This window comes from Agaricus bisporus (genome assembly GCF_000300575.1).
Source record: "Agaricus bisporus var. bisporus H97 unplaced genomic scaffold AGABI2scaffold_11, whole genome shotgun sequence".
In the NCBI taxonomy this organism is placed as follows: Eukaryota; Fungi; Basidiomycota; class Agaricomycetes; order Agaricales; family Agaricaceae; genus Agaricus; species Agaricus bisporus.
The window spans coordinates 1,315,778-1,336,043 of NW_006267346.1; the positions used below are offsets into that span (position 1 = coordinate 1,315,778).

General features: G+C 49.5%; 11 protein-coding genes across 11 annotated transcripts; 8 read left to right on the forward strand and 3 right to left on the reverse strand.

The window, feature by feature from the left end:
• The first annotated feature begins 15 nt into the window (after positions 1 to 15).
• Positions 16 to 965, forward strand: AGABI2DRAFT_195246 (hypothetical protein). Its single transcript, XM_006455896.1, has 2 exons — positions 16 to 178; positions 234 to 965. Exons 1-2 carry the CDS (start codon positions 103 to 105, stop codon positions 743 to 745), a joined length of 588 nt encoding a protein of 195 aa, XP_006455959.1. The 5' UTR covers positions 16 to 102; the 3' UTR covers positions 746 to 965.
• A 1,275-nt stretch (positions 966 to 2,240) lies between these two features.
• AGABI2DRAFT_145944 (hypothetical protein) lies at positions 2,241 to 2,656 on the forward strand (the record flags this gene model as incomplete). The annotated part of the gene is made up of 2 exons (XM_006455897.1): positions 2,241 to 2,418; positions 2,517 to 2,656. The coding sequence occupies 2 exons, from the start codon at positions 2,241 to 2,243 to the stop codon at positions 2,654 to 2,656; spliced, it is 318 nt and encodes a 105-aa protein (XP_006455960.1).
• A 1,631-nt stretch (positions 2,657 to 4,287) lies between these two features.
• Positions 4,288 to 5,102, reverse strand: AGABI2DRAFT_195247 (hypothetical protein). The gene is made up of 3 exons (XM_006455898.1): positions 5,050 to 5,102; positions 4,668 to 4,999; positions 4,288 to 4,600 (listed from the first exon to the last, which is right to left on the reverse strand). The coding sequence occupies exons 2-3, from the start codon at positions 4,701 to 4,703 to the stop codon at positions 4,322 to 4,324; spliced, it is 315 nt and encodes a 104-aa protein (XP_006455961.1). The 5' UTR covers positions 4,704 to 4,999; positions 5,050 to 5,102; the 3' UTR covers positions 4,288 to 4,321.
• Positions 5,103 to 5,783: 681 nt separating this feature from the next.
• AGABI2DRAFT_76346 (hypothetical protein) lies at positions 5,784 to 6,449 on the forward strand (the record flags this gene model as incomplete). Its single annotated transcript, XM_006455899.1, has 1 exon — positions 5,784 to 6,449. The coding sequence occupies one exon, from the start codon at positions 5,784 to 5,786 to the stop codon at positions 6,447 to 6,449; it is 666 nt and encodes a 221-aa protein (XP_006455962.1).
• Positions 6,450 to 6,877: 428 nt separating this feature from the next.
• Positions 6,878 to 9,231, reverse strand: AGABI2DRAFT_195248 (hypothetical protein). The gene is made up of 11 exons (XM_006455900.1): positions 8,999 to 9,231; positions 8,626 to 8,948; positions 8,362 to 8,567; positions 8,079 to 8,263; positions 7,718 to 8,028; positions 7,584 to 7,658; positions 7,476 to 7,531; positions 7,365 to 7,424; positions 7,271 to 7,309; positions 7,143 to 7,215; positions 6,878 to 7,082 (listed from the first exon to the last, which is right to left on the reverse strand). Exons 1-11 carry the CDS (start codon positions 9,038 to 9,040, stop codon positions 6,977 to 6,979), a joined length of 1,476 nt encoding a protein of 491 aa, XP_006455963.1. The 5' UTR covers positions 9,041 to 9,231; the 3' UTR covers positions 6,878 to 6,976.
• A 210-nt stretch (positions 9,232 to 9,441) lies between these two features.
• Positions 9,442 to 10,369, forward strand: AGABI2DRAFT_76573 (hypothetical protein; the record flags this gene model as incomplete). Its single annotated transcript, XM_006455901.1, has 7 exons — positions 9,442 to 9,558; positions 9,616 to 9,649; positions 9,699 to 9,833; positions 9,917 to 9,993; positions 10,041 to 10,069; positions 10,118 to 10,209; positions 10,263 to 10,369. Coding segments are annotated over 7 exons (591 nt in total), but the record flags the coding sequence as incomplete, so codon positions are not given.
• Positions 10,370 to 10,797: 428 nt separating this feature from the next.
• Positions 10,798 to 11,231, forward strand: AGABI2DRAFT_195250 (hypothetical protein; the record flags this gene model as incomplete). Its single annotated transcript, XM_006455902.1, has 1 exon — positions 10,798 to 11,231. A coding segment is annotated over exon 1 (417 nt), but the record flags the coding sequence as incomplete, so codon positions are not given.
• A 586-nt stretch (positions 11,232 to 11,817) lies between these two features.
• AGABI2DRAFT_195251 (hypothetical protein) lies at positions 11,818 to 12,936 on the reverse strand (the record flags this gene model as incomplete). The annotated part of the gene is made up of 4 exons (XM_006455903.1): positions 11,818 to 11,975; positions 12,021 to 12,342; positions 12,388 to 12,653; positions 12,858 to 12,936. 4 exons carry the CDS (start codon positions 12,934 to 12,936, stop codon positions 11,899 to 11,901), a joined length of 744 nt encoding a protein of 247 aa, XP_006455966.1. The 3' UTR covers positions 11,818 to 11,898.
• A 126-nt stretch (positions 12,937 to 13,062) lies between these two features.
• Positions 13,063 to 13,287, forward strand: AGABI2DRAFT_45796 (hypothetical protein; the record flags this gene model as incomplete). Its single annotated transcript, XM_006455904.1, has 1 exon — positions 13,063 to 13,287. A coding segment is annotated over one exon (225 nt), but the record flags the coding sequence as incomplete, so codon positions are not given.
• A 64-nt stretch (positions 13,288 to 13,351) lies between these two features.
• Positions 13,352 to 16,933, forward strand: AGABI2DRAFT_121880 (hypothetical protein; the record flags this gene model as incomplete). The annotated part of the gene is made up of 5 exons (XM_006455905.1): positions 13,352 to 13,908; positions 13,959 to 14,380; positions 14,427 to 15,286; positions 15,336 to 15,861; positions 15,912 to 16,933. 5 exons carry the CDS (start codon positions 13,352 to 13,354, stop codon positions 16,931 to 16,933), a joined length of 3,387 nt encoding a protein of 1,128 aa, XP_006455968.1.
• Positions 16,934 to 17,412: 479 nt separating this feature from the next.
• On the forward strand, positions 17,413 to 19,636 carry AGABI2DRAFT_227638 (hypothetical protein). Its single transcript, XM_006455906.1, has 5 exons — positions 17,413 to 17,508; positions 17,560 to 17,908; positions 17,959 to 18,526; positions 18,573 to 19,251; positions 19,304 to 19,636. Exons 2-5 carry the CDS (start codon positions 17,670 to 17,672, stop codon positions 19,552 to 19,554), a joined length of 1,737 nt encoding a protein of 578 aa, XP_006455969.1. The 5' UTR covers positions 17,413 to 17,508; positions 17,560 to 17,669; the 3' UTR covers positions 19,555 to 19,636.
• The last annotated feature ends 630 nt before the right edge of the window (positions 19,637 to 20,266 follow it).

The window sequence follows — 20,266 nt, forward strand, 5'->3', positions numbered from 1 at the left end:
TTGCCATCGACAAATAAACCGGCAGCGCTCTACTCTCTCCCTCCCAACCCTCCCAAACCTTTAATCCCGCAACCTCGCTCTTTCATCCCAGGTCCCAAAAACATGCCATACTCACGGCCGCTATACGCCTGCACTCTCATCTCTGTTTTTCTCTTTTTCATTACGACCTCGGTATCTGGTACGCTGTAGTTTTGTCTGCCGTTTTTCAGCTACAAGTACTGATTCTCACCTAGCCTATTTTCTCATTGACGAACCAAGCGCCGATACACAGTGGATAAACAATGAGGCGTACTCGATGAGATGGAAGAAAGGGCGTTTGGATGGCATAGTCACCTTTGACGTTGAAATGGCGCGCTTGAACAGCGACGGACTAGTATTAGTCGCCAAAAACGTACCCGCTGCGCAAGAATCCCTCAACATTTTCGTTCAAGACCTACCTTCGGGCGACGATTACTTCCTCGTGTTCATTAATTCAACCCACGGCGTCATGTATGCCACCTCACCCAGATTTTCCATTCTCGATTCAGGTAGTAATCCTACCAACAAAGGCCTTGAACCGGATAGTACAGTGCCTACTGTCACGGTCAGCGGAGGGCCGAACCCCACAAAAGCCTTCTCAACGACGTTTCCCGCATTACCACAGAATGGTGCTGTAGGGATATGGCCGGGAAGCTGGGAACTACTCATCATCGGCTTCACTTCGCTTCTGTGTATGCTGGCGGGTGGTGTACGGACAATGTTATGAAATCAGGAAATGTATCCGACTCTTTCTTTGGACCATATAGGCGCCCTATAGTTTCTGTCCCATTCATGACTTCAGCCATTCTTTATTTACTCCCCTCGATTTACCCTTCGAGGGCACGGCTTTCTTTCACCGTAAACCCAGCATCAATTTTCTATCAACGTACTTTATCTTTTTACAGCACATAACCCCTTTTGTTCTAATTTCCGTAATGTTAGATAAATGGACTCCTCAGCTTTTGGATTATTCACTCTTTGTCATATATTGCTCTTCCATCGTTTTTCTTCGTAGCCATCCCTGTACCAGCACACATCTGTGGACTCCAGTTCATTGGTAGTCAATGCATCTAATCACCAATCCTGTGCAAATTTTCGCTATCAATCTGCTGTTTCGCTGATTGGTTGTTGTGGCGTGTGGACTGCACTGCGGCGCCGCTAGCCGTTTAAAAGCCGGGCCGCCAATATCACCCGGCATGTCGTGTACGGTTGTAAACGTGTGTTTTTCAGAGTCTTACAATGGTGCCCTGACATGCCAGCATCTTATGTTCTTGTCATACGTGCCGTATTACAACCTTCATGTCAACCGCGTCTCATCACTCATCATGTAGTTACCCACTGACCCCGTAAGTATTCAGCAACATCTTTAACGAGTCACAGTTAACTTGCTGGTTGGGTTCTCTCCTGGTTCGCTTCGCTGGACGGGCTGACTGGAAATTTGAAATGGCCGAAAAAACTTCGGCTGATGGGTCACATTGTACAACGGGTCCTCGATAACTCCTTTAGTTGACGCCGGTCTGGTGATCATGATAGTGTTTGATGGCTTTCCCCCTCTCTGTGATTAGATGAAGTGGTGCTGAAGACCAGGAATTGTATCGAATTAGACTCTCCTTACACATGGACGCGGAGGAAGGCAGCGAGGGCTGATAGGTTTGGAAGCATAGCTGAAAGACCCAGAAGACGAACATACTTTCAGGCGACGGATGTTATGGATACGATGGAGAACAATGATTTCAGGAACTGTGCCGCGTCGGCGCGTCCGATCTGTCCTACCCGTTGGCATAGTTTCAATGATTGGTGGAGACGTTCCTGATAGCGGCGACGAAGGATAAGCTAGGATAAGGTAGGACCCCGGATAATCCCTACTAATGTTGGATGCCAAGTCGGACAGATTTTGGACTTTTTGGCCGGGAGGCCGGATGCCATTTACTGTTCCGGCAAAACTGAATTTTGGGTGAGGCTGGATCCTCGGACCCCTATAATGGCCTGAGGCCGGATCCATTACACGCCGCCATAGCAAGGCATAAGCCACCGTGGTGCAGCGGTCAGGAGTTGATCTCAGCCGGCCGAAACTCAACGAGGAGACGTAGGTTCGACTCCTTATATGCGTCAATTTTTGACAGTCGCAGTAGGCTACAATCGGCCGTTATCAGTAGAGTAGGCAGTTATGATCAGTTGCATTTTATGATCAGTTTCATTCAGTCTCACATTACCCCACCCAAATGACTTCAATCATCACTCTCGACGATGATACCATCACACCAAATTTTGTTTCTGAAGAGTGGATCGGGTTGGGAAAGAAATACAGCTCCAAGCTACCAGGCTACGTTCAACATGCCAAAAACTTCGCTGTTGCTATCCCTATCTCTTTCCAGTCATACTTCCCCCACGTGGCCAGCAGTTTTCGCCTATCACAGAAAATACAGCCGTTTTCATTACTCATAACTTCTTACTCCTCCATCCATATAATTTTCTGACTCTCTTGATCTCTCAAATAGATATCACGCCATCAGGAGCAGGCTTCATGTTAGGTTTGGAGGACTATGGTATCTTCAAGAAGTTACAGGAGTCTATAGTGAACATTAGGGAAGCTGTAACAGAGCTGTCAAAGAAGAGCACAAATTACGAGTTAGAGTAGACGTTTCAATGGGCCACGATTTTTTGCTGATTTTTTACGATTTTTTTACGATTTTTGGGCCATTTTTGAGCCATTTTTGAGGCCGGATCCCTAAATCCGGACAACATTTTTCGCGAGGGCCTTAGGCCGGGTGAAAATCCGGACAGGAAATCCCAAAAGGGCCAAAAATCGGTCTGGCCTGGAGCCCGGAAAATGACCCTCTTTCGGATCCAACATATATAGGGATTATCCGGGGTCCTGATAAGGTGGAATACAAGTAAAAAGTATAAATAACTTGAAACCGAAAGGCAAATCAGTGAAACATGAACACTACTCCGTCGCGTTCAAAATGTAACCCGCCAAAACTCCTGGAGTCATCAAGCTGCCCTTTCCCATACCTCTGGCTCATCAAGCACAACTAGCACTCTGAGAATGCTAGGGTGTACCTCGCCCAGCGGCCGATTCTTCAGCGCCTCCAGGTCGTTGTCATCGTCAAGTACTATCACTAAAGGACGAGTCATTTCATGGTCCGGTCGATCTCCACAAGCCACATATTTGAAACCTTCCCAATCAACGTTTTCTTCGAGTATGAACTTGATTACATTTTCCACCTTCTCAGGGCCGACAAGTTCAGCCACCCTTGACCAACAGATTTCAAAGCCTTTGATGTATCTGCAAGGGTACATACTGATATACTGGACTAATGGTAAGCATATTCTTGCATTAAGGGAGTTGTTGCACGTACATGTTTGCCAAAAGGACGGGGGCACAAACATAGGAGTAAGACAGGGCGCCATCACGTAGCAATTAATGGCTTATATAACCACAATACCGAGGAGCTGCTAAATCCAGAAAATGAGCATACACTTCGAATTCATTGAACCGTGGAACAATTTCGAATAGCTCCAACAATCGGACAGAAAAGTGCTGAAGTGCCGATGGCTGACGTTGTGTAGGTTGTGGGGGTTTGTGATAGTAAGTCACGTCCACGCCAAATTAGCCTACCGCCAGAAAAGTCCTTTTGCTTCCACCCACCCAATTCCAATTTACAACAAGTGATACAGGAACAATAAGCTTCTCGGATCCTTTGGATCTCAAACTTATGCATGTACGTTCCCACACGTTCGCACTGGAAGCAATTAAGACAATACAATCGAGCGAATCCTGATTTGTTAAGAACATTTTCTTATTATAACGCTTACAGGAGTTTCGCAGCGAGTTACGGGGCTTCCCACTTCGTTAAATTTGTTTATCTCTGTTTGCCCCGCCCGAGGAAGAGTGGACTGGGAAGGAGTCTGGTGTTTTTCAGAATCTTACAACGGTGTTCTGACACGCCAGCAGCTTATGCTCGCCATATTATAATTCATGTCAACCGGGTCTTATCGCTCATCATGTAGTTACCCACTGACCCCGTAAGTGTGTTCAGCAATATCTTTAACGAGTCACAGTTAACTCGCTGGTTGGGTTCGCTCCGCTGGACGGGCTGACTAAAAAATCAAAAGAAAAACTTCGGCTGTTGGGTCATAACGGGTCCTCGATAACTCCTTTAGTTGACGCCGGCAACACCTACGGACTACGACTATCAGGTGATAGTGCTTGATGGCTTTCCCCCCCCCCCCCCCCCCTCTGTGATTAGATGAGGTGGTGCTGAAGACAGGCTGAAGACCAGGAATTGTATCGGATAAATTAGACTCTCCTCGCACATGGGCACGAAGGGAAGCCGCGAGGGCTGATAGTTGGGAAGCGTAGCTGAAAGACCCATAAGACGAACATACTCGTTCGCCTGCTTTCAGGCGACGGATGGTATGGGATACTATGGAAAACAATGATTTCAGGAACTGCCGCGTCGGCGCGTCCGATCTGCCCTACCCGTTGGCATAGTTTAAATGGTTGGTACCAGTTGGTAGCTTGGCAGAGACGTTCCTGATAGCGGCGACGGGGAATACAAGTAAAAAGTATAAATAACTTGAAACCGAAAGGCAAATTCAGTGAAACATGAACACTACTCCGTCGCGTTCAAAATCTGACTCACCGAAACTCCTGGAGTCATCAGCCTGCCCTTTCCCATATCTCTGGCCCATCAAGCACAACTTGGACTCTGAGGATGCTAGGGTGTATCTCGCCCAGCGGCCGACTCTTCAGCGCCTCCAGGTCGTTGTCATCGTCAAGTACTATCACTAAAGGACGAGTCACTTTATGGTCCGGTCGATTTCCACAAGCCACATATTTGAAACCTTCCCAATCAACGTTTTTCTCGAGTATGAACTTGATTGCATTTTCCACCTTCGCAGGGCCGACAAGCTCAGCCACCTTTGAGCGATTGATTTCAAAGCCTTTGATATATCTGCAAGCGAACATAGTAAACTGGAATAACGGTGAGTATGCTCGGGCACTAGAGGAGCTGTTACACGTACGTCTTTGCTAATAAGAGCAGGTGAACCAAGAGGAGTAGGAATAGGAAAATCACGGCTCATGTAGTGGCGTCATCACATGCCCATCGCTTATATAACCACAGTGTGCCCGCTACCGTCGAGGACACCTAGAATACATGTGTATTTATACGATACCACGGTACACTTTGATTCAATCTACAGTGTTCCTGAAAGTAGGCATGCAGCGAAGCCTACCTGACCGTCCTCCATCCTCAACACGTAGTCAGTAAATTCAAATAAGTAGTATAGAAGCCCAAACGTCTAACATTGCGACCGTGACGGTTGAGTGTAGTACTATATGCTATAACTGCAAATGAGAGCAAAAAAAAAACAATACTTGCCTGAGGCAGGAAACATGAGCCCTCACAACCTACGTCAAAGAGGCATCTCACTAACCCATCCAGGGCCATCCTTAGGGTGCCCTGTTGTCACGCCCACGCCACGTGATAGAGCGCGTCGCGCTTGTAAGAGCCGACCCGGCTTACGATCGGATGATTAGATTGATTAGATTGATGATGCGAACAGTTCACATTTTCACAGTTTAGCTTTTCCCTTCGCGAGTGCCCCAGGTTTCCCGCACTTGTGGTATTATTATCCATAGATTCGAGCTAGAGGCAAGTAAACCGAACCATGTTTCAAGAACCATGGCTAACGTAAGAGAAGCTATTAAGTAGTGATCAATGACCTCTGCAAGTGACCAGGCATATCTCTGGCAGATGGCCCGTCGCTCTGTTTTGGGTGAGCCAACAGAGTTCGACGCATACGGTGTTATCACGGAGGCTTTGATCCTGCACAAATCACCTCGCAACCGCTATACCATATTCCCACAGTTGTTCATTCCCTGGAAACCCAAGTTACCCAACCAACCTCTTGACACACGCGGATCACTTCCAGACTTCACATTGGGGCGCTACTATATCAATGCTCCCCATATTCGCTTACAGGGAGGTTGCGAAGTCAAAAAGGCTACCACGCTTATGGAGTTACTGCCCTCCACCAATGTTGTGGGTGAAGATGAAGATGTCATGAATTTAGTACGAGCTGGCGAGTACCAAGCGGAAGACCAAGCAAAATCTGCTGTAAAATCTGGCCTTCTTCCTCCCAATGTGCAGCTCCTTTGGCTTTTTTTTATTGGACCATATTTCACTGTTCTTGAATTCGGCCCATTTTCAGCGGCACAGCTTGCAACTCGTGGCCTCAAGCCTAACCAAAGTGGAGATTTTTCTGAATCAATGCGGATAGAAGTTGCGAAAGAGAGGCCATTGGACCCTGTCAAATTGTACTTGCTAGGCACTCCTGAAGCTGCTAATGCTCTCGAAAATTTCATTGAAACCACAAGTATTCTTCTTCCGGCCGCCGATCCCGAACTCATGCATGCATAGGTAAGACCTTGATACCATTGGTTGCTATAAGCCACTTACACGATGCGATCATGCTAAAGTTAAAAGCGGAATCACTAGTTTATCGAGTCCACAAAGAAACCTTGACTGTTACTCCATACTCCTTTTTTGATCTTGTTAAACCCTTATCGATGAATGTACACTTCGAGATCACCAAATTGTGGAACATTTTAGAAGAGTTCGTACAGCCGGACAGAAAAGCGCTAAAGCGCTGATGGCTGAGTCGATAAGGCAGCACAATCGAGCGAATTTTGAGATTAGAGGTTTGTTGAGAGCATTTTCTCAATCATCACACTCGGCCACCATTCTCAACACCGCGCGACGAGGGACATCATTGACATCTCTCAGATATTCTCATCATTACTTATTATAGCGCTTACAAATTCTTTAGCAGTAAGGCGTTGGAAGAAGACGAGGTCATATGCGTGTCAATTAATTCCATATTTCGCCCAACAGTTCTTATATATAACAAATATATACTATCTCTTAACATAACATCTTAGCACTGGTTACAAATCTTCAATCTTCGGAATTGGCAACCGAGAATCAGCAGAGAGGACCTTGAATTTCTCATCCGTGTAAGGTGCGTAGCGAATGTCATTGGATTTCTCGCCCCTGTGCACCGTGTGTTAGGTGTTCCATAGATAAAAGTATGAAAGCGATATGAATACGAACTCGTTCGGGAAGTCCACGACGGACCGCTCATATGTGAATATGTCAAAACTATACTTGAGAATCTGACGTCCATCTGCACCATAGTCAGTAGGCGATGAATGTAGCTTCATCGAAAGAATAATACTGACGTCCCGATTCACCGACACCACCAAAGGGTAATTCGCCACCTACATGTTCTTGTCAGTGAGATCGAAGTTTTTTGCTCTAGACCATGAAACGCACAAGCGAGTTGCTGGAAGGTATCGTTGAATACGGCATTTCCGCTATAGGTACTTTGCAGAACTACCGATCCGGTCAGGCGCCAGCGTAAGGTTCAGAGGAGGCGATACTGACTCTTATGTTTAGTTTCTTCGTTGCGGGTAAACGCATATAGGACCAAAGCGTGACTCCTTGTTATCGAGTGAATACGCGGAAAAGTTGAATAGAGCAGGCATCACACACTTGCTGTTGACAAAGCGAATGGCTTCATCGACGTCGTCGACTGGTAAGATGGGCAAGAAAGGGCCGAACAACTCGCTAATGGAAAAAAGCAAATGAATAGGGCGGGAGCTTCAGCATGCGAAAGGGATACGCACCCTTTCATCAGAGTATCATCATCCCAATGCTCCTTATCCAGTTCAAGGATAGTAAGCTCCAGACCACGTTTCCTTTTCGCAGGATCGACGGTTCCTTCAAAATCCTTGCTCCCTCCATAAATAACCTGGGCTGATGTATCTTGAAGCATCGAGGAGAGCCGAGAATAATGTAGGTCGGAAATAATGCGACCAAAAGATGCTGACTTGAGTGATCCTTCGGGCCAGAAAGCCTTGGCATGTTCAACAAGTGATTGTTTGAACGCCTCAAGCACAGACTTTGGGCAGAGAACGTAATCTGGACAAACGCAAAGCTGAATGTTGATCAGCAATGCGACACTTACCAGCGGTCAGTATGACGTACCTGACCAGCATTTTGACTTTTCCCGTAGAGAATACGTTTGGCAGCGAGGTCGATATCGGCCTCTGGATCTAGTATCACAGGTGATTTACCACCCAGCTCTAGTGTGAGAGGCGTCAGGTGTCGGGCAGCGGCGGCCGATATTATACGGGCTATATGAGCATTTCCAGTATAGAATATGTGGTCCCCTGTTTGAGAAACGAATCAGTAACTGAGCATAGAAAATGTGTGAGAGGTAAGGAGTGGGAGAGTGCAGAGAAGCGTCGGATAAAAATTTTAGCCCCACATTGTAATTCAAGTAATCGGGTGATCTCTGGTACAGCTCCTTCGACAACTCTGTAGGCATCGGTGTCAAGGTACTTGGGGAGTAGCTGAGCAAGAAGGCTCGAGTAGTGAGGAGCAATTTCAGAAGTCTTGATCACAGCGCAACATCCGGCAGCAATAGCGCCATAAAGTGGCTGCAACGATAAGATGAGAGGATAGTTCCATGGCCTGATGCGGTGGCATCTGAATCAAACAGTAGCACCAGACGCGAGCCTCTATAACTCACGAAATGATGAGGGCGACACCTTTAGGTTCTTTACGAATTTTGGGTTGCCAAGATTTCATCCAATCATCGACCTCGGCTGATTTATCGTCATCCTCGGCCCACTTTGCGACGTTCTTAGCGCAAATGATAGAACGTTGGACAATGGGCCCGATCTCGGCGAGGTAAATCTCGAGCTGTGGTTTACCCATATCACGGTGAATCGATTCAGCGAGTGCTTCTGCATTTTCCTGCGCTAAACGAGCAAGCTGCAGGAGTTGTTGCTGACGCCAAGGTATCGCCTTTGTCTTTCCAGAGGCAAAGGTCTTCTTAAGAGAGGCTCTGATCTGAAACGATGCTTGTCAGTGATGTATTTCGAGCTTTTGAACGGACGCACTTCGGAAAACTCGTCCTGCTGGATGTTGGTGGGCAGGGTCATCTTGAACGTGATAGCGGATAGATTGAAGAGAATTAAATGAGATATCGGGGCTAAATTTCCGCCGTGTGAACAGGTGCCACGGCAATGTTCCGCGCTTCTGCCGTCGAGTCCTGGTCTCCACAGACGCGTTAGACTTCTAAGAGTGAGCCTTGCTCGTAGGTTTGGCTCGAGGCATGGGTGCTTGCACTGGTCGACGGTTCTCGAAGAGCAGCTCCCCCGGGCCGAGGCGCCCAAACGTGCGCTGATCAGTTTTCCCACGTCGGCAAATGCCGGAATGAATCTTTGTGCGTCGTACGCATTTGGATATGTTGTACATACAGACTTATGACGAGCCTTCTCAGAGCCTACAAGTACGTGCAGCCATACCTTGTGCGAGCCACGGCTAACAGTTCTTGCATGGCAGTTCCGCTCTGATTAGACGACCTCTCGTCACCCAATGTGCCACGGCTGCTGTTCTTTTCGGTGCGGGCGATCTCATTGCGCAACAGTTTGTAGAGAAGAAGGGCAAGAATCATGATGTATGCGTTTGAGTTTATATTTGATGTCACTGCCTTTTGACTTTTTCATTGGTATAGATCGCACGTACTACGCGTATGACCGTCTACGGAGGTTGGCAATCTCCCTCGCTCGTTTGTCGTGTTCTTCCCAACCATCCCAGCTTTTTTCTTCGGTCCTCCTATGACCTGGTGGTATAGCACCCTGAACAGAATCAGTTTCTCAAGTCCAGCTCGCGCTCTAATTTACCGAGTATATTTGCCAAATTCTCTTACTAGAGATGTGCTGATTGTTCAAAGTAGGTATGGCTCGACCAAGGATTGCTTACACCGCGTGAGTTCTGTTTCGTGGGTCTTTTGACTACGTCTCACTCCATCTTAGTCGCTGTCGTTTATTTCTATGGGTCCATGTGTTTGCTCGAGGGAAAGATTGACGAAGCGATTCCCAGAATTCAGGCAGTGAGTCGTGCCTTATTCCCGTCTTGACTTGCCTCATTGTTTGTCAGGCCTACGTCCCGACCCTTTTACGAAACTGGTGAGCTCCTTCAAATTGAACTCGATTGCAAACTCAACGTTATATTAGGGCTGTCTATCTTCCAACCCAAGCTCTCAACTTTGCATTTGTACCACCTCATCTTCGTCTGGTGACTATGTGCGGCGTAAGCCTCTTTTGGAGTAAGCGATCATCCCTATGATTCGAGGTCAATCTGTCTTATCAATTTCGCAAGATACCTATCTCAGTGTTGACAATGCAAGGCAACAAAAGCAAGTAGCCAGCGCAGGAGATCTACCAAGCGACTTGAAGGCTGCTGCATACGATACCTCTGCCCTCTAGACTTGTGATAATGCCGTGAGCCCCGAAATTTAGAATACATTCAAGCTACTCTTTTGTGGAACTAGCCAGTCATAGCTCAATTAATTGTGGACTCGAAGTGGAATTGGACGTCAAGTGAGATTTCGGCAACAAGGTTGCGGAGAATGACCCTGGCAACAAGGGTTGCTGTCTGTAGTACCTGCAATAATAACAGTGGTGACTGGTAACCGAGTTGAGCTCTGACACAGTACTTCGTTAGTTTCCCCACATGATGGTCGTCAACAGAATGTGGCTACTTAATACAAGGGCTAAAAATAAACCCAGTCATTATGTTGTTGTATTCGCGGAGACTTAAGTAACCCCGTCTCTAATCTATGAGATATCTAGTCTATCCTCATTCTTACTAACTCATGCCAGGGAACAACGGGTCATTTACAGACGACGACGAGAAAAACCTGGCTTACATGTTTGCGCAAGATGTACGGTTATTCATCAAATTTCTGGGCGAACGATGTGCGAAGGATCCGGATAACCGAGTCAAATACCGTTGGTCGGATAAACAGTTGGAGTATGTTCGAAACCTCTATACTTCTGCATCGTTTCATCGACGACTCTGCGATTGCCTCTCCCCACAAAAGGACAGAGAGATCGAATCATCCTCGGTGGTTGATGAATATGTTGCGAAGCGTTACCCCGAACGAGCCTCGAGACGGGGAAAATCAGCTTCACCGAACCGAGGGCGGGGCAAAGTCACTGGCAAATCTACTGTTGGGAGAAATCCCTACCCTCGTGTCACTGCTGAGAAAAACCCCTACCCTCGTGTCACTGTTGAGGAAAATCCCTACCCTCGTGTCACTGTTGAGAAAAATCCTTATCCTCAGGTTCATGAACCGATTCAAACTACTGGAGTCACCGATGAACCGCTCTATTCCTCTGAACCGATTCAAACTACTGGAGTCACCGATGAACCCCTCTATTCCTCTGAACCGATTCAAACTACTGGAGTCACCAATGAACCCCTCTATTCCTCTGAACCATTAGGAAACACACTTTCAGAACAGTTTCTGAGTGTTCCAGTCGATACGAGTTGGATTGAACCAGAATACACATTCGAGGTGATCCCACCTTCACCCGAACTTCAATTTGAGACCGGTATGTCTCGGTCATCGAGTGGGACTTCGACAGCGCTAGTTAGTCGAGAAACGTCCGTCGAGTTGCAGCCTTTTGGCGCTGTACAGTTCCCGCAACCTCCGAATGTTAGTCGGGAAACGTCCGTCGAGCTGTCGTCTTTTGGCAGTGTACAGTTCCCACAACCTCAGATTCCGCAGATTGTGGGGCAGTCTTGGGATTTTCCGTTAAATGATCCATGGTCGACTTCATGGCAAGTGTATCGTTCACTATACAAGTTGATGCTCACTTTGTCGTCTAGGAATAACCAGAAGAGAAAAAGAGGACATGAAGAAGGGCCAGCGGCCAAGAAGAGACGGACATAGATGATCTTTATCGTATTGGCTATTTATACACATGTAATAAAAGGACAGATTGCGTCATTAAGTGATCTTCTTGCCGGTTAGACGTGCTTTGAAGGCTATAAAACGGCCAAGAGAATCACAGATAGGATTTAAAGCTAGAGGGGGTGAATGAATGGAAGTAAACGAGTGCAAAAAGTTACCTTGTAAGGAGTAGAAAATGAGGGATTGACGCCAAGGCCAAGCGACGAGTGGGATGCCTCCGGTTTCGACGGCGTGGACCATGGCAGAAGCCATACCTAAAGTAGACTCGTATTCAAAGGCGGGAACAGTACTACCTTGGGAGCGCATTTGATCAGTCATGCGGGACTTGATGAGACCTGGAGCGACAGTGACGACGTCGACACCGTAGGGAGCGGCCAAAGAGCGGAGATTGATACCAAAGGTGTTGATGAAGGCTTTGGTAGAGGCATAGGAGATCATGTTGGCGGGAGAATAGTAACCGGCGAGAGAACCGACGATGCACTGGGAAAAAGTGAGTATATGCGCATATAAATGGGATGAGCGTACGATTTTTCCATAAGAGCGCTCTTTCATGAGTTCATAGGCGGAGAGGACGGCGGTGACGGTGCCAGAGATGTTGACGCTGATCATGGCTTCGGTGACTTGAAGATCCCAGGGCGAGTTGGGGTCGAGGTGGTTGGAGATTCCGCTGACGGCATAGAGATGGGTGAGGGGACCGTAAGCCTTGTCAATGTCGCCTATAGCATTCTTGATGATCTTGGACGCGTCTTTGAGGTTGATCTGCTTGAGGTGAATGGATGCGTTGGTGGGGCCGAGAGACTCGATGGCAGACTTGAGCTTGGCGAGGTTGCTAGAGGCGGCGATGAGGGTGATGGGCTCGGTCGAGTACTGTTTGAGGACCTCGAGGCCGATTCCACTAGAGGCACCGATGACCAGGACGACTTTGGGTTTAACCTGGGGAGAAACGAGGAATGGCCTGAAGAGAGAGAGGGGGAGGATAATAAAAGTGGTAAAAGCGAGAGAGGCGAGGGCGACGAGAGCCGTAGCGAGAGAAAGGGTGATGTTGTGCAGAGTGTGAGTGGTGGGAGGGATCATAAGAGCAGATGCTTTGTCAGCAGAAGAAGTGAAAATGCGAGATGGCTGTTGTAGGCAGCCATGTTGCCCGTGAAGCGCAAGGTGGAGGAGGACGGAATTCGGTGCATCTGCGGCTTCGAGCACGACGACGGCTTTTCGATTGCCTGCGACAAGTGCCAGCGCTGGTCTCACGCGGCTTGCTACGACATCGTCAACGGCGCTGTTCCCGACGAGTGGAAGTGTGTCTTGTGCAGACCCAGACCCGTCAACCGCGATGCTGCAGAACGTCTTCAACGCGCTCGACAACACCGGGCCACCAAACACCGCCGTATCCGACACCGCGAGCTCGCCGACTCGGACGAACCCTCCACCCACGCTTTTGTCCCCATCGCCACCGACATCGTCCATCCCGACGCTCGAGAGACCCTCCGTCGCTATGCTCATCACTGGCGTGGTATCACTGCCCTCACCGACGACGACGACGACCCCGCCACCCCCTGTCGCCCGACCACCCCACCCGCCCCCGCCTACCACCCTCAAGCAACTCCCACCCCAGTCACCCCTCTCCCCTTTTACCAACCCTTCCATCCTTCCCCCCGCCTACGCCGTTCACACCGCCGCCCCCGTTCGCTCCCACGACTTTATCGCCCCCTTTACCGCCCACATCGTCCCCTCCTCTACCTACCTCGCCGATCCTCTCAACGCCTACGCTCACCTCGGCATGCCAAAACCCTTTGTTCACCTCCTCGGTCCTCCCCTCGACCTCGCCCTCGATGCCCGCCAGGCAGGTGACAACTCGCGATATCTCCGAAGCGGATGCAGACCGAACGCCGTCCTCCGACCTGTCCTCTCCCCCCCAGATTCTCTTTCGTTCGGCGTATTTGCAATCCGAGACCTCAAGCCCAACGAAGAAGTCGTTCTCGGCTGGGAATGGGACGACGGCAACGTTGTTCATTCTCTCCCTGCCCTCATCCAATCCCCCCACGCCTTTCCGTCAGTCCCCTCTCTTTTCTCACTGTTTCTACCCCCTTACCCATGCCCAGCCCCAGTCCTCAGCACGTCCAGCACCTTCGCAAACAAATGGCCGACATTCTCCATGCCCTCTCTTCCAACTTTACCACCTGTGCATGCGGCTCAAAAGCACGAGACTGTGTCCTCAATCAAATGGCCGCTTTCGTCGAACACGACCGTCTCCTCAACGTCGATCTCGGCCCCCTCATAGGCAAGCAACGGGGCTTTCGAACCCGAGAGCGCGTTCCTTCCTCTAGCGGTATGGCCGGCGTTGAGATGTGTACTCGAAAAGGAAAGGAAAGGGAGAGTCTCTCTGCTCCCCCTCGTATGCGACGCACCGCCTCGTTCGAAGACGAAGATCGAATGCCGCCCCGAATGCGCAAGAGGTGGAAGCAGCAGCTCCCTATCGGCTTGGGAATACACACCCCCATCCCAAGCACTTCCAAAGTCACCCGTGCGTTTTTCACTCTATTTCACGACTCTTTACTTATTTTACCTAGTTCGAGATATGCCACCCCCTCCCCTCCCCACAACATCGCATCTCATGTCCATCGACGTCGTCTCCCCCTCTTCCGACTTTGCCCGCCTGTCTGTCGTCTCGGCTACACCGAGTCCGTATCAGCCATGGACGCCTTTCGAGCGCAAGGATCCCATTCCCACGGATACAAAAACGGAAACCGAGGTATCGCCTTTATCCATCTCTCGTTCACGTTCGAGATCGCATTCACCCTGTCATCGACATGTATCGCCCACCTCTACGGCCATCACGACGCCCCCATCACCTCGAGCCGAGAAATTACCCGGACGGGACTCTTCCGAGCCAGTAATAATTCCAGACTCTCCAGAGCCAGTGGAACTAGTGCAGCCGGTCAAAGACGAGGAAGTCATCCGAGACTCTCCCGAATCACCACCACCTGAACCTGTGGATGAACCGTCATCACCCATGTCTCCTCCTACGCCTACTCCCCCGCCCATGTTACCGCCACAACCAGCATCTCCATTAGAGGGCAAAGGGACGATAGAGATCGAGGATGAGCTCGAAGAAGGAGAACTCCCATCGCTGTCAGAGGACGCGTGGACCGCTTCACCCTCTCCACCCCCATCCAAGCACACATTCATCGATCTGACACTCTCCCCACCTCCACCCGCGTCAACCAATCTTATGGAATCAGTATCTCCGCCACCCCCACCCACCCCCACAGCGCCGAAAGTGAAACTGTCATTAAAGGACTTTGCCGCGAGGAAAAAGAAGCTAAGGGAGGAAAATCCTGGAAAGGACGAGAGTATCGGGTCACCCATGGTGGAAGCACCAGCCGTTGTGAGCACGCCGATCGAGACTACCAAAGCCAAAACTCCAGACGTACGTGGTTTTCCTTTTTGTGAATTGCTCAGTGACCGATTTTTATTAGCCTCCCAAGTTTGTTCCACGCATAACGACGCTACCCGTGAAACTACGTTCCGAAATGCGACATACTGGCGCTCCCTCGTCATCCAAACTTCCCTCGTCATCCTCGTCTCCTCCGCCAGCCACTGGGGTGTCGTCGACCCCTTCATCGTCATCGGTTTCTACGCCCCCAACGTCAATATCGTCGTTGGTCCTAGAAAGTTCAAAGCAGAATAGCTTGTGGTCGGTTATCGCGCAGTCGGCACGGGACGATCTAATTGAGGAAAAGTTGAAGAGGGCGAGGGAGGAGCGGGAGAGAAAGATAAAGGAGGCGCGGGAGAGGAAACTAAGAGAGGAGCGGGAGAAAAAGGAGGAGGAGAGGAAAGAGAAAGCAGAGTTGGAGCGACGGAGGCTCATATTGGCCGCTATTTTTCCGCGTCCACACGAAGTAAAGTGGGAAAATTTCGCGGAGGAGTACAAGAAGCTGGGGCAGGAATTGAAAGATTGCGCAGAAGAGAGGAAGGAAGGGTGTGTGGATATAGAGTCTCCAGGTGCGCACGTTCTTCGATGTTCGCGATATGAACTCACTTTGTATGTGTAGCAACTGCAAGGGCCAAACAGGCGGTACCTGAGAAGCGTGAAGTATCACCATCACGGCCGTCTTTGAAGCCCCTCGTCACTCGTGAGGGCAAGGAGATCGCGTCGAAACGCTCTTCACTGCCGCCTCCAACGCCCATTCCCACCTCTGTTGCCCCACCACCTTCGATATCTCGTTCCCAATCACCTACCACTCTGACGAATAAACGGCCTCCGAAAGCGACTCCAACTGCGCCGAATGCAGCTTTGTACGCAGCACCGCCGCCGCCGGCTGCACCCTACAACCCCCCTCCGAAATCTGCTCCAACTGCACCACGAGCGTATAGACTGATGTCTGGTCTTTCGCGTGTTACACCTCCGACTGGTCCGAGAGCGTTAGTAGGATCAACGCCGAGGTCTTTCTCTTCTGCCGGCCCAGCGCCACACGCGTCGACCTCGACGCTGCCTCCATCGGTACCTCCCCCACCACCTCATGCATCCCCTCCACCTCAACCTCCGCCTCCGACGAATACTTCCCCTCGACGACCTGTATCCCCGCCTATCAACAAGGTCAAGGATGCGAGGCCGGCTGAGTGTGTACGCTCGACGCCGTCCACGAGCTGCGCCAAAGTGGGCACTCGGCCCCATGCCATCAACACAAGGATTCCCGCCACTCGGAACACGTCCATGTCGAACACGCCGAACTCGTCTACACCGGGTACACCTACAGCTACTCCAACACCGACATCCATTCCTCCAAGTGCCGGTTTACCACCACGTCCTCCTGTTGCTGTTACAACGCCATCGCATCACCTTCATCGAGATCCTCTGAGTAGTATGATGGCTATGGGAATGGGAATCAGCAATAGTAGTAGTAGCAGTAGTAGTAGCGCGAAGCGGTTGGGAAATGATAGGGCGAAATACGAACGAGATGGCGAAAGGTCGCGGAGTAAAGAGAAGGAGAGAGAGAAGGATTGGGATCATTGGGCGCCGCGGCCGCGTAGAGATTGGGATTCATGGCCTTGCCGAATGACTGACAAGTATTAATTGGTATGTTCGAAGAGAGTCTTTTTTTTTTTTGCTTTCGAGTAATTTTCGTGTTCATTCGTCGTCTGGGGATGACATTGGTATCTTGTTGCTCTTTTTTTTTTCTTTTCTTTCTGCTATTCGTGCTTCTGTTCTTCGTTTAGGTGTTCACCGTTATAATTATACAAAGTTTTTATGTGTCAATCAATTCATAATGTGTGTGCTATACTCATGAAATGCCAACCGAGATGTACTTCATTCCGTGCGAGTATCTGCCCCATCTCCTCCGATGCTGACGGTGTCGAAAGTGAAAAATGCAAAGAACACAGGAAAAACCTTTTGAATATTACAATCTTGACGAGCCTAAGCTTCATAGCGAGGAAGAAGATGGCTCACTCAATACATGTGGCTGTGTTTGCACACATTGTACATCAAACCACATCACAACAAGCCCTGCGATGCAATATCGTTGTCGCGAATGCTGAGGAGGGTTTTGCAGTGCCATCACCTGCGCTGCAGCTTCCGTTTTCGCTCGTTTGCCACCGCTGCCTCGTTTTCTCCAGAGCGCATCCGCAACATTGCCATCATCGCCCATGGTAACTTTCTCGAAAAATGTTGTGACAATTGTTCTCATTTTCTTTCACCAGTTGATCATGGAAAAACAACCCTCGTAGACCAACTCCTTCGGCAATCCGGCACTCTCACTTCTGAACTTCCATCTTCCGCCTCTCCTGGCGATGTTCTGGCTACCCGCGTCATGGATTCCAACGACCTCGAACGCGAACGCGGTATCACTATCCTGTCCAAATGTACCAGTATCAATTTTCAGGGAAATTTGATTAATATCGTGGATACACCTGGACATGCCGATTTTGGTGGAGAAGTCGAGAGAATTATGAGTATGGTGGACGGAGTTGCGTTGATTGTCGATGCTACCGAAGGCCCAATGACTCAAACACGTTTCGTTTTGAGTAAAGCTCTCAGTCGAGGTTTACGGTAATGTGTGCTGTTGAAAGCTTTCTTCTCCTTTGCTGAATGTCTTGTAGGCCATTGGTGGTTGTGAACAAAGTCGATAGACAGACGTCGCGTGTGCCTCAGGTGGAAAGTGATTTGTTTGATCTTTTTGCTACGCTGGGTGCAACAGACGAACAGGCCGAGTATCCGCTGCTCTACGCGTCAGCAAAACAGGGCTGGGCGTCGACCACTATGACTCCCTCCTCAACCTCCATGGGACCTCTCTTCGACCTCATCCTCTCACACGTCCCTGCTCCCACTCATCTCCCCACCACCGATCCTTTCTCTATGCTCTCAGTCCAACTCGAACACGATCCATACCTCGGTCTCTTACATCTCGGCCGTATCCATAGCGGTACTCTCGCGGTCAATGATACCATCTGGGCTATCGATTCGGAAGGAAAGAAAATTGGGGAGGGGAAAGTGAAAAAGATTTTGATTAGGAAGGGGTTGGAGAGGGAGGAGAGGGATGTGGCTGGCGCGGGCGAAATCGTGTCTATTGCCGGGATTAAAGGGCTGAGTGAGGACGTCGTGGTGGGTGTTAATGCGACTCTCATTCGTCCTGATGGATGGGACGAGAAAGGTCTTCAACCCTTGCCCGTATGTCTCTCCTTCTATTTTCGCCCATATATTAATGTCATAGTAGACGACGCCGATAGACCCGCCGACAATTTCAATCATGATCCACCCCAACGATTCGCCCTTTTCAGGAAAAGAAGGTACAAAACTTACCTCCCAACTCATCCGCCAACGTCTCCTCAAAGAATCCCAAACCAACATCGCTTTAAAAGTCCTTCCCGGACCCACTGCCGAATCCCTCGAAATCCGCGGTCGCGGCGTCTTACATCTCGGCGTCTTACTCGAGACGCTTCGTCGAGAAGGATTTGAACTCTGTGTAGGGGCGCCGAAAGCGGTATTTATCCGTGATGAAGAAAATCCTGGACAATGGTTAGAACCAGTAGAAGAATGCAATATCATCGTCAAAGAACAGTATGCCGGGACAGTAGTCGAAAAACTCACTCTCCGCAAAGGAACTTTAGTTTCATATGATCCGTCTTCCGACGATTTTGTGAAAATCACGGTGCATATCCCTTCGAGAGGGTTACTGTCATATTTGGCGGGAGAATTTAAGACGGATGTGCATGGGCAGGGGACGTTGAATCATATTTTCAAGGGGTACGAGCCGGTGAAGCAGGGATTGATTGCGAATACGGGGAGAGGGGACAAGGGGAGTTTGGTTTCGATGGTGAATGGTGTGAGTTCGGGGTATGCTATGGCACCGTTACAGGCGAGAGGTGTGATGTTTATTGAACCTAATACTCAAGGTGCGTTTCTTCATCATCGTCTTTCTTATTCTTATTCATTTCTTTATTTTAGTATACCCGGGAATGATCATAGGCGAATGTAACAAACCACAGACGTTGCATGTCAATCCGTGTTTGAAAAAACAATTGACAAATTTTAGAACGGTGATGGCAGATGATAAGCTTGTGTTGGGGTCGCCGAGGTTCATGGGCTTGGAGGAGATGTTGAGCTATATGAGTGAGGAGGAAATGGTGGAGATTACACCCAAGAGTATAAGGTTGAGGAAGACTGACTTGGAGGGAAAGGGAAGGAGGAGAGGGTGATGTCAATGAGGACAGTGCTATAGACTTTGAAAGTATTCTAAAGCTGAGTTTGTGCGTAATATATAATAATGCGTTTTCACTTGCATTTGGCAGCATATTGGTGATTATCAAGCCTTGGTAAGTTCGGCTGTGCCACGTCCTCTATCTGGGTTATTCTATGGAAGCTCAGGCTCGACTCACGCTCATGCAGCATCAGCGTTGCTAGGAAGTTTTCATCCCTCCCTTCCTTCCTAGTACAAATGTCAACTGCTTCAGCTCTCTACCCTACACCACTCACGTAGTTCCGCTACTGGGCTCTCACGCAGACGCGTCGCACAGACTACCACAGACGACGACGACGACGACAATAGGCGCCCGACGTTGCTCTCAGCGTCCCCCGTCCACTCCCCTCACAATGGCTCCGCAACACCCCCCACAGCCCTCCACGCCGGCTCAGCTTTCGAAGGCGGCAGCAAAATCGCATACGATCCTAGAGACCTCGCACAAGAGGCGAGCGACGAAGCCAGACTCGATGGGAAAATGCCAAAGCTGACGTTCATGGAGGAGGTTCTGCTGCTAGGCCTCAAGGATAAACAGGTCCGGTCTCTCCTCCACCGCTTTACTCCTTCATTTACCTCTTCATAGGGCTATCTTTCGTTCTGGAACGACAATATCTCGTATGCTCTCCGAGGTTGTATCCTAATAGAACTGGGTCTCAGACGACGCATCGCTC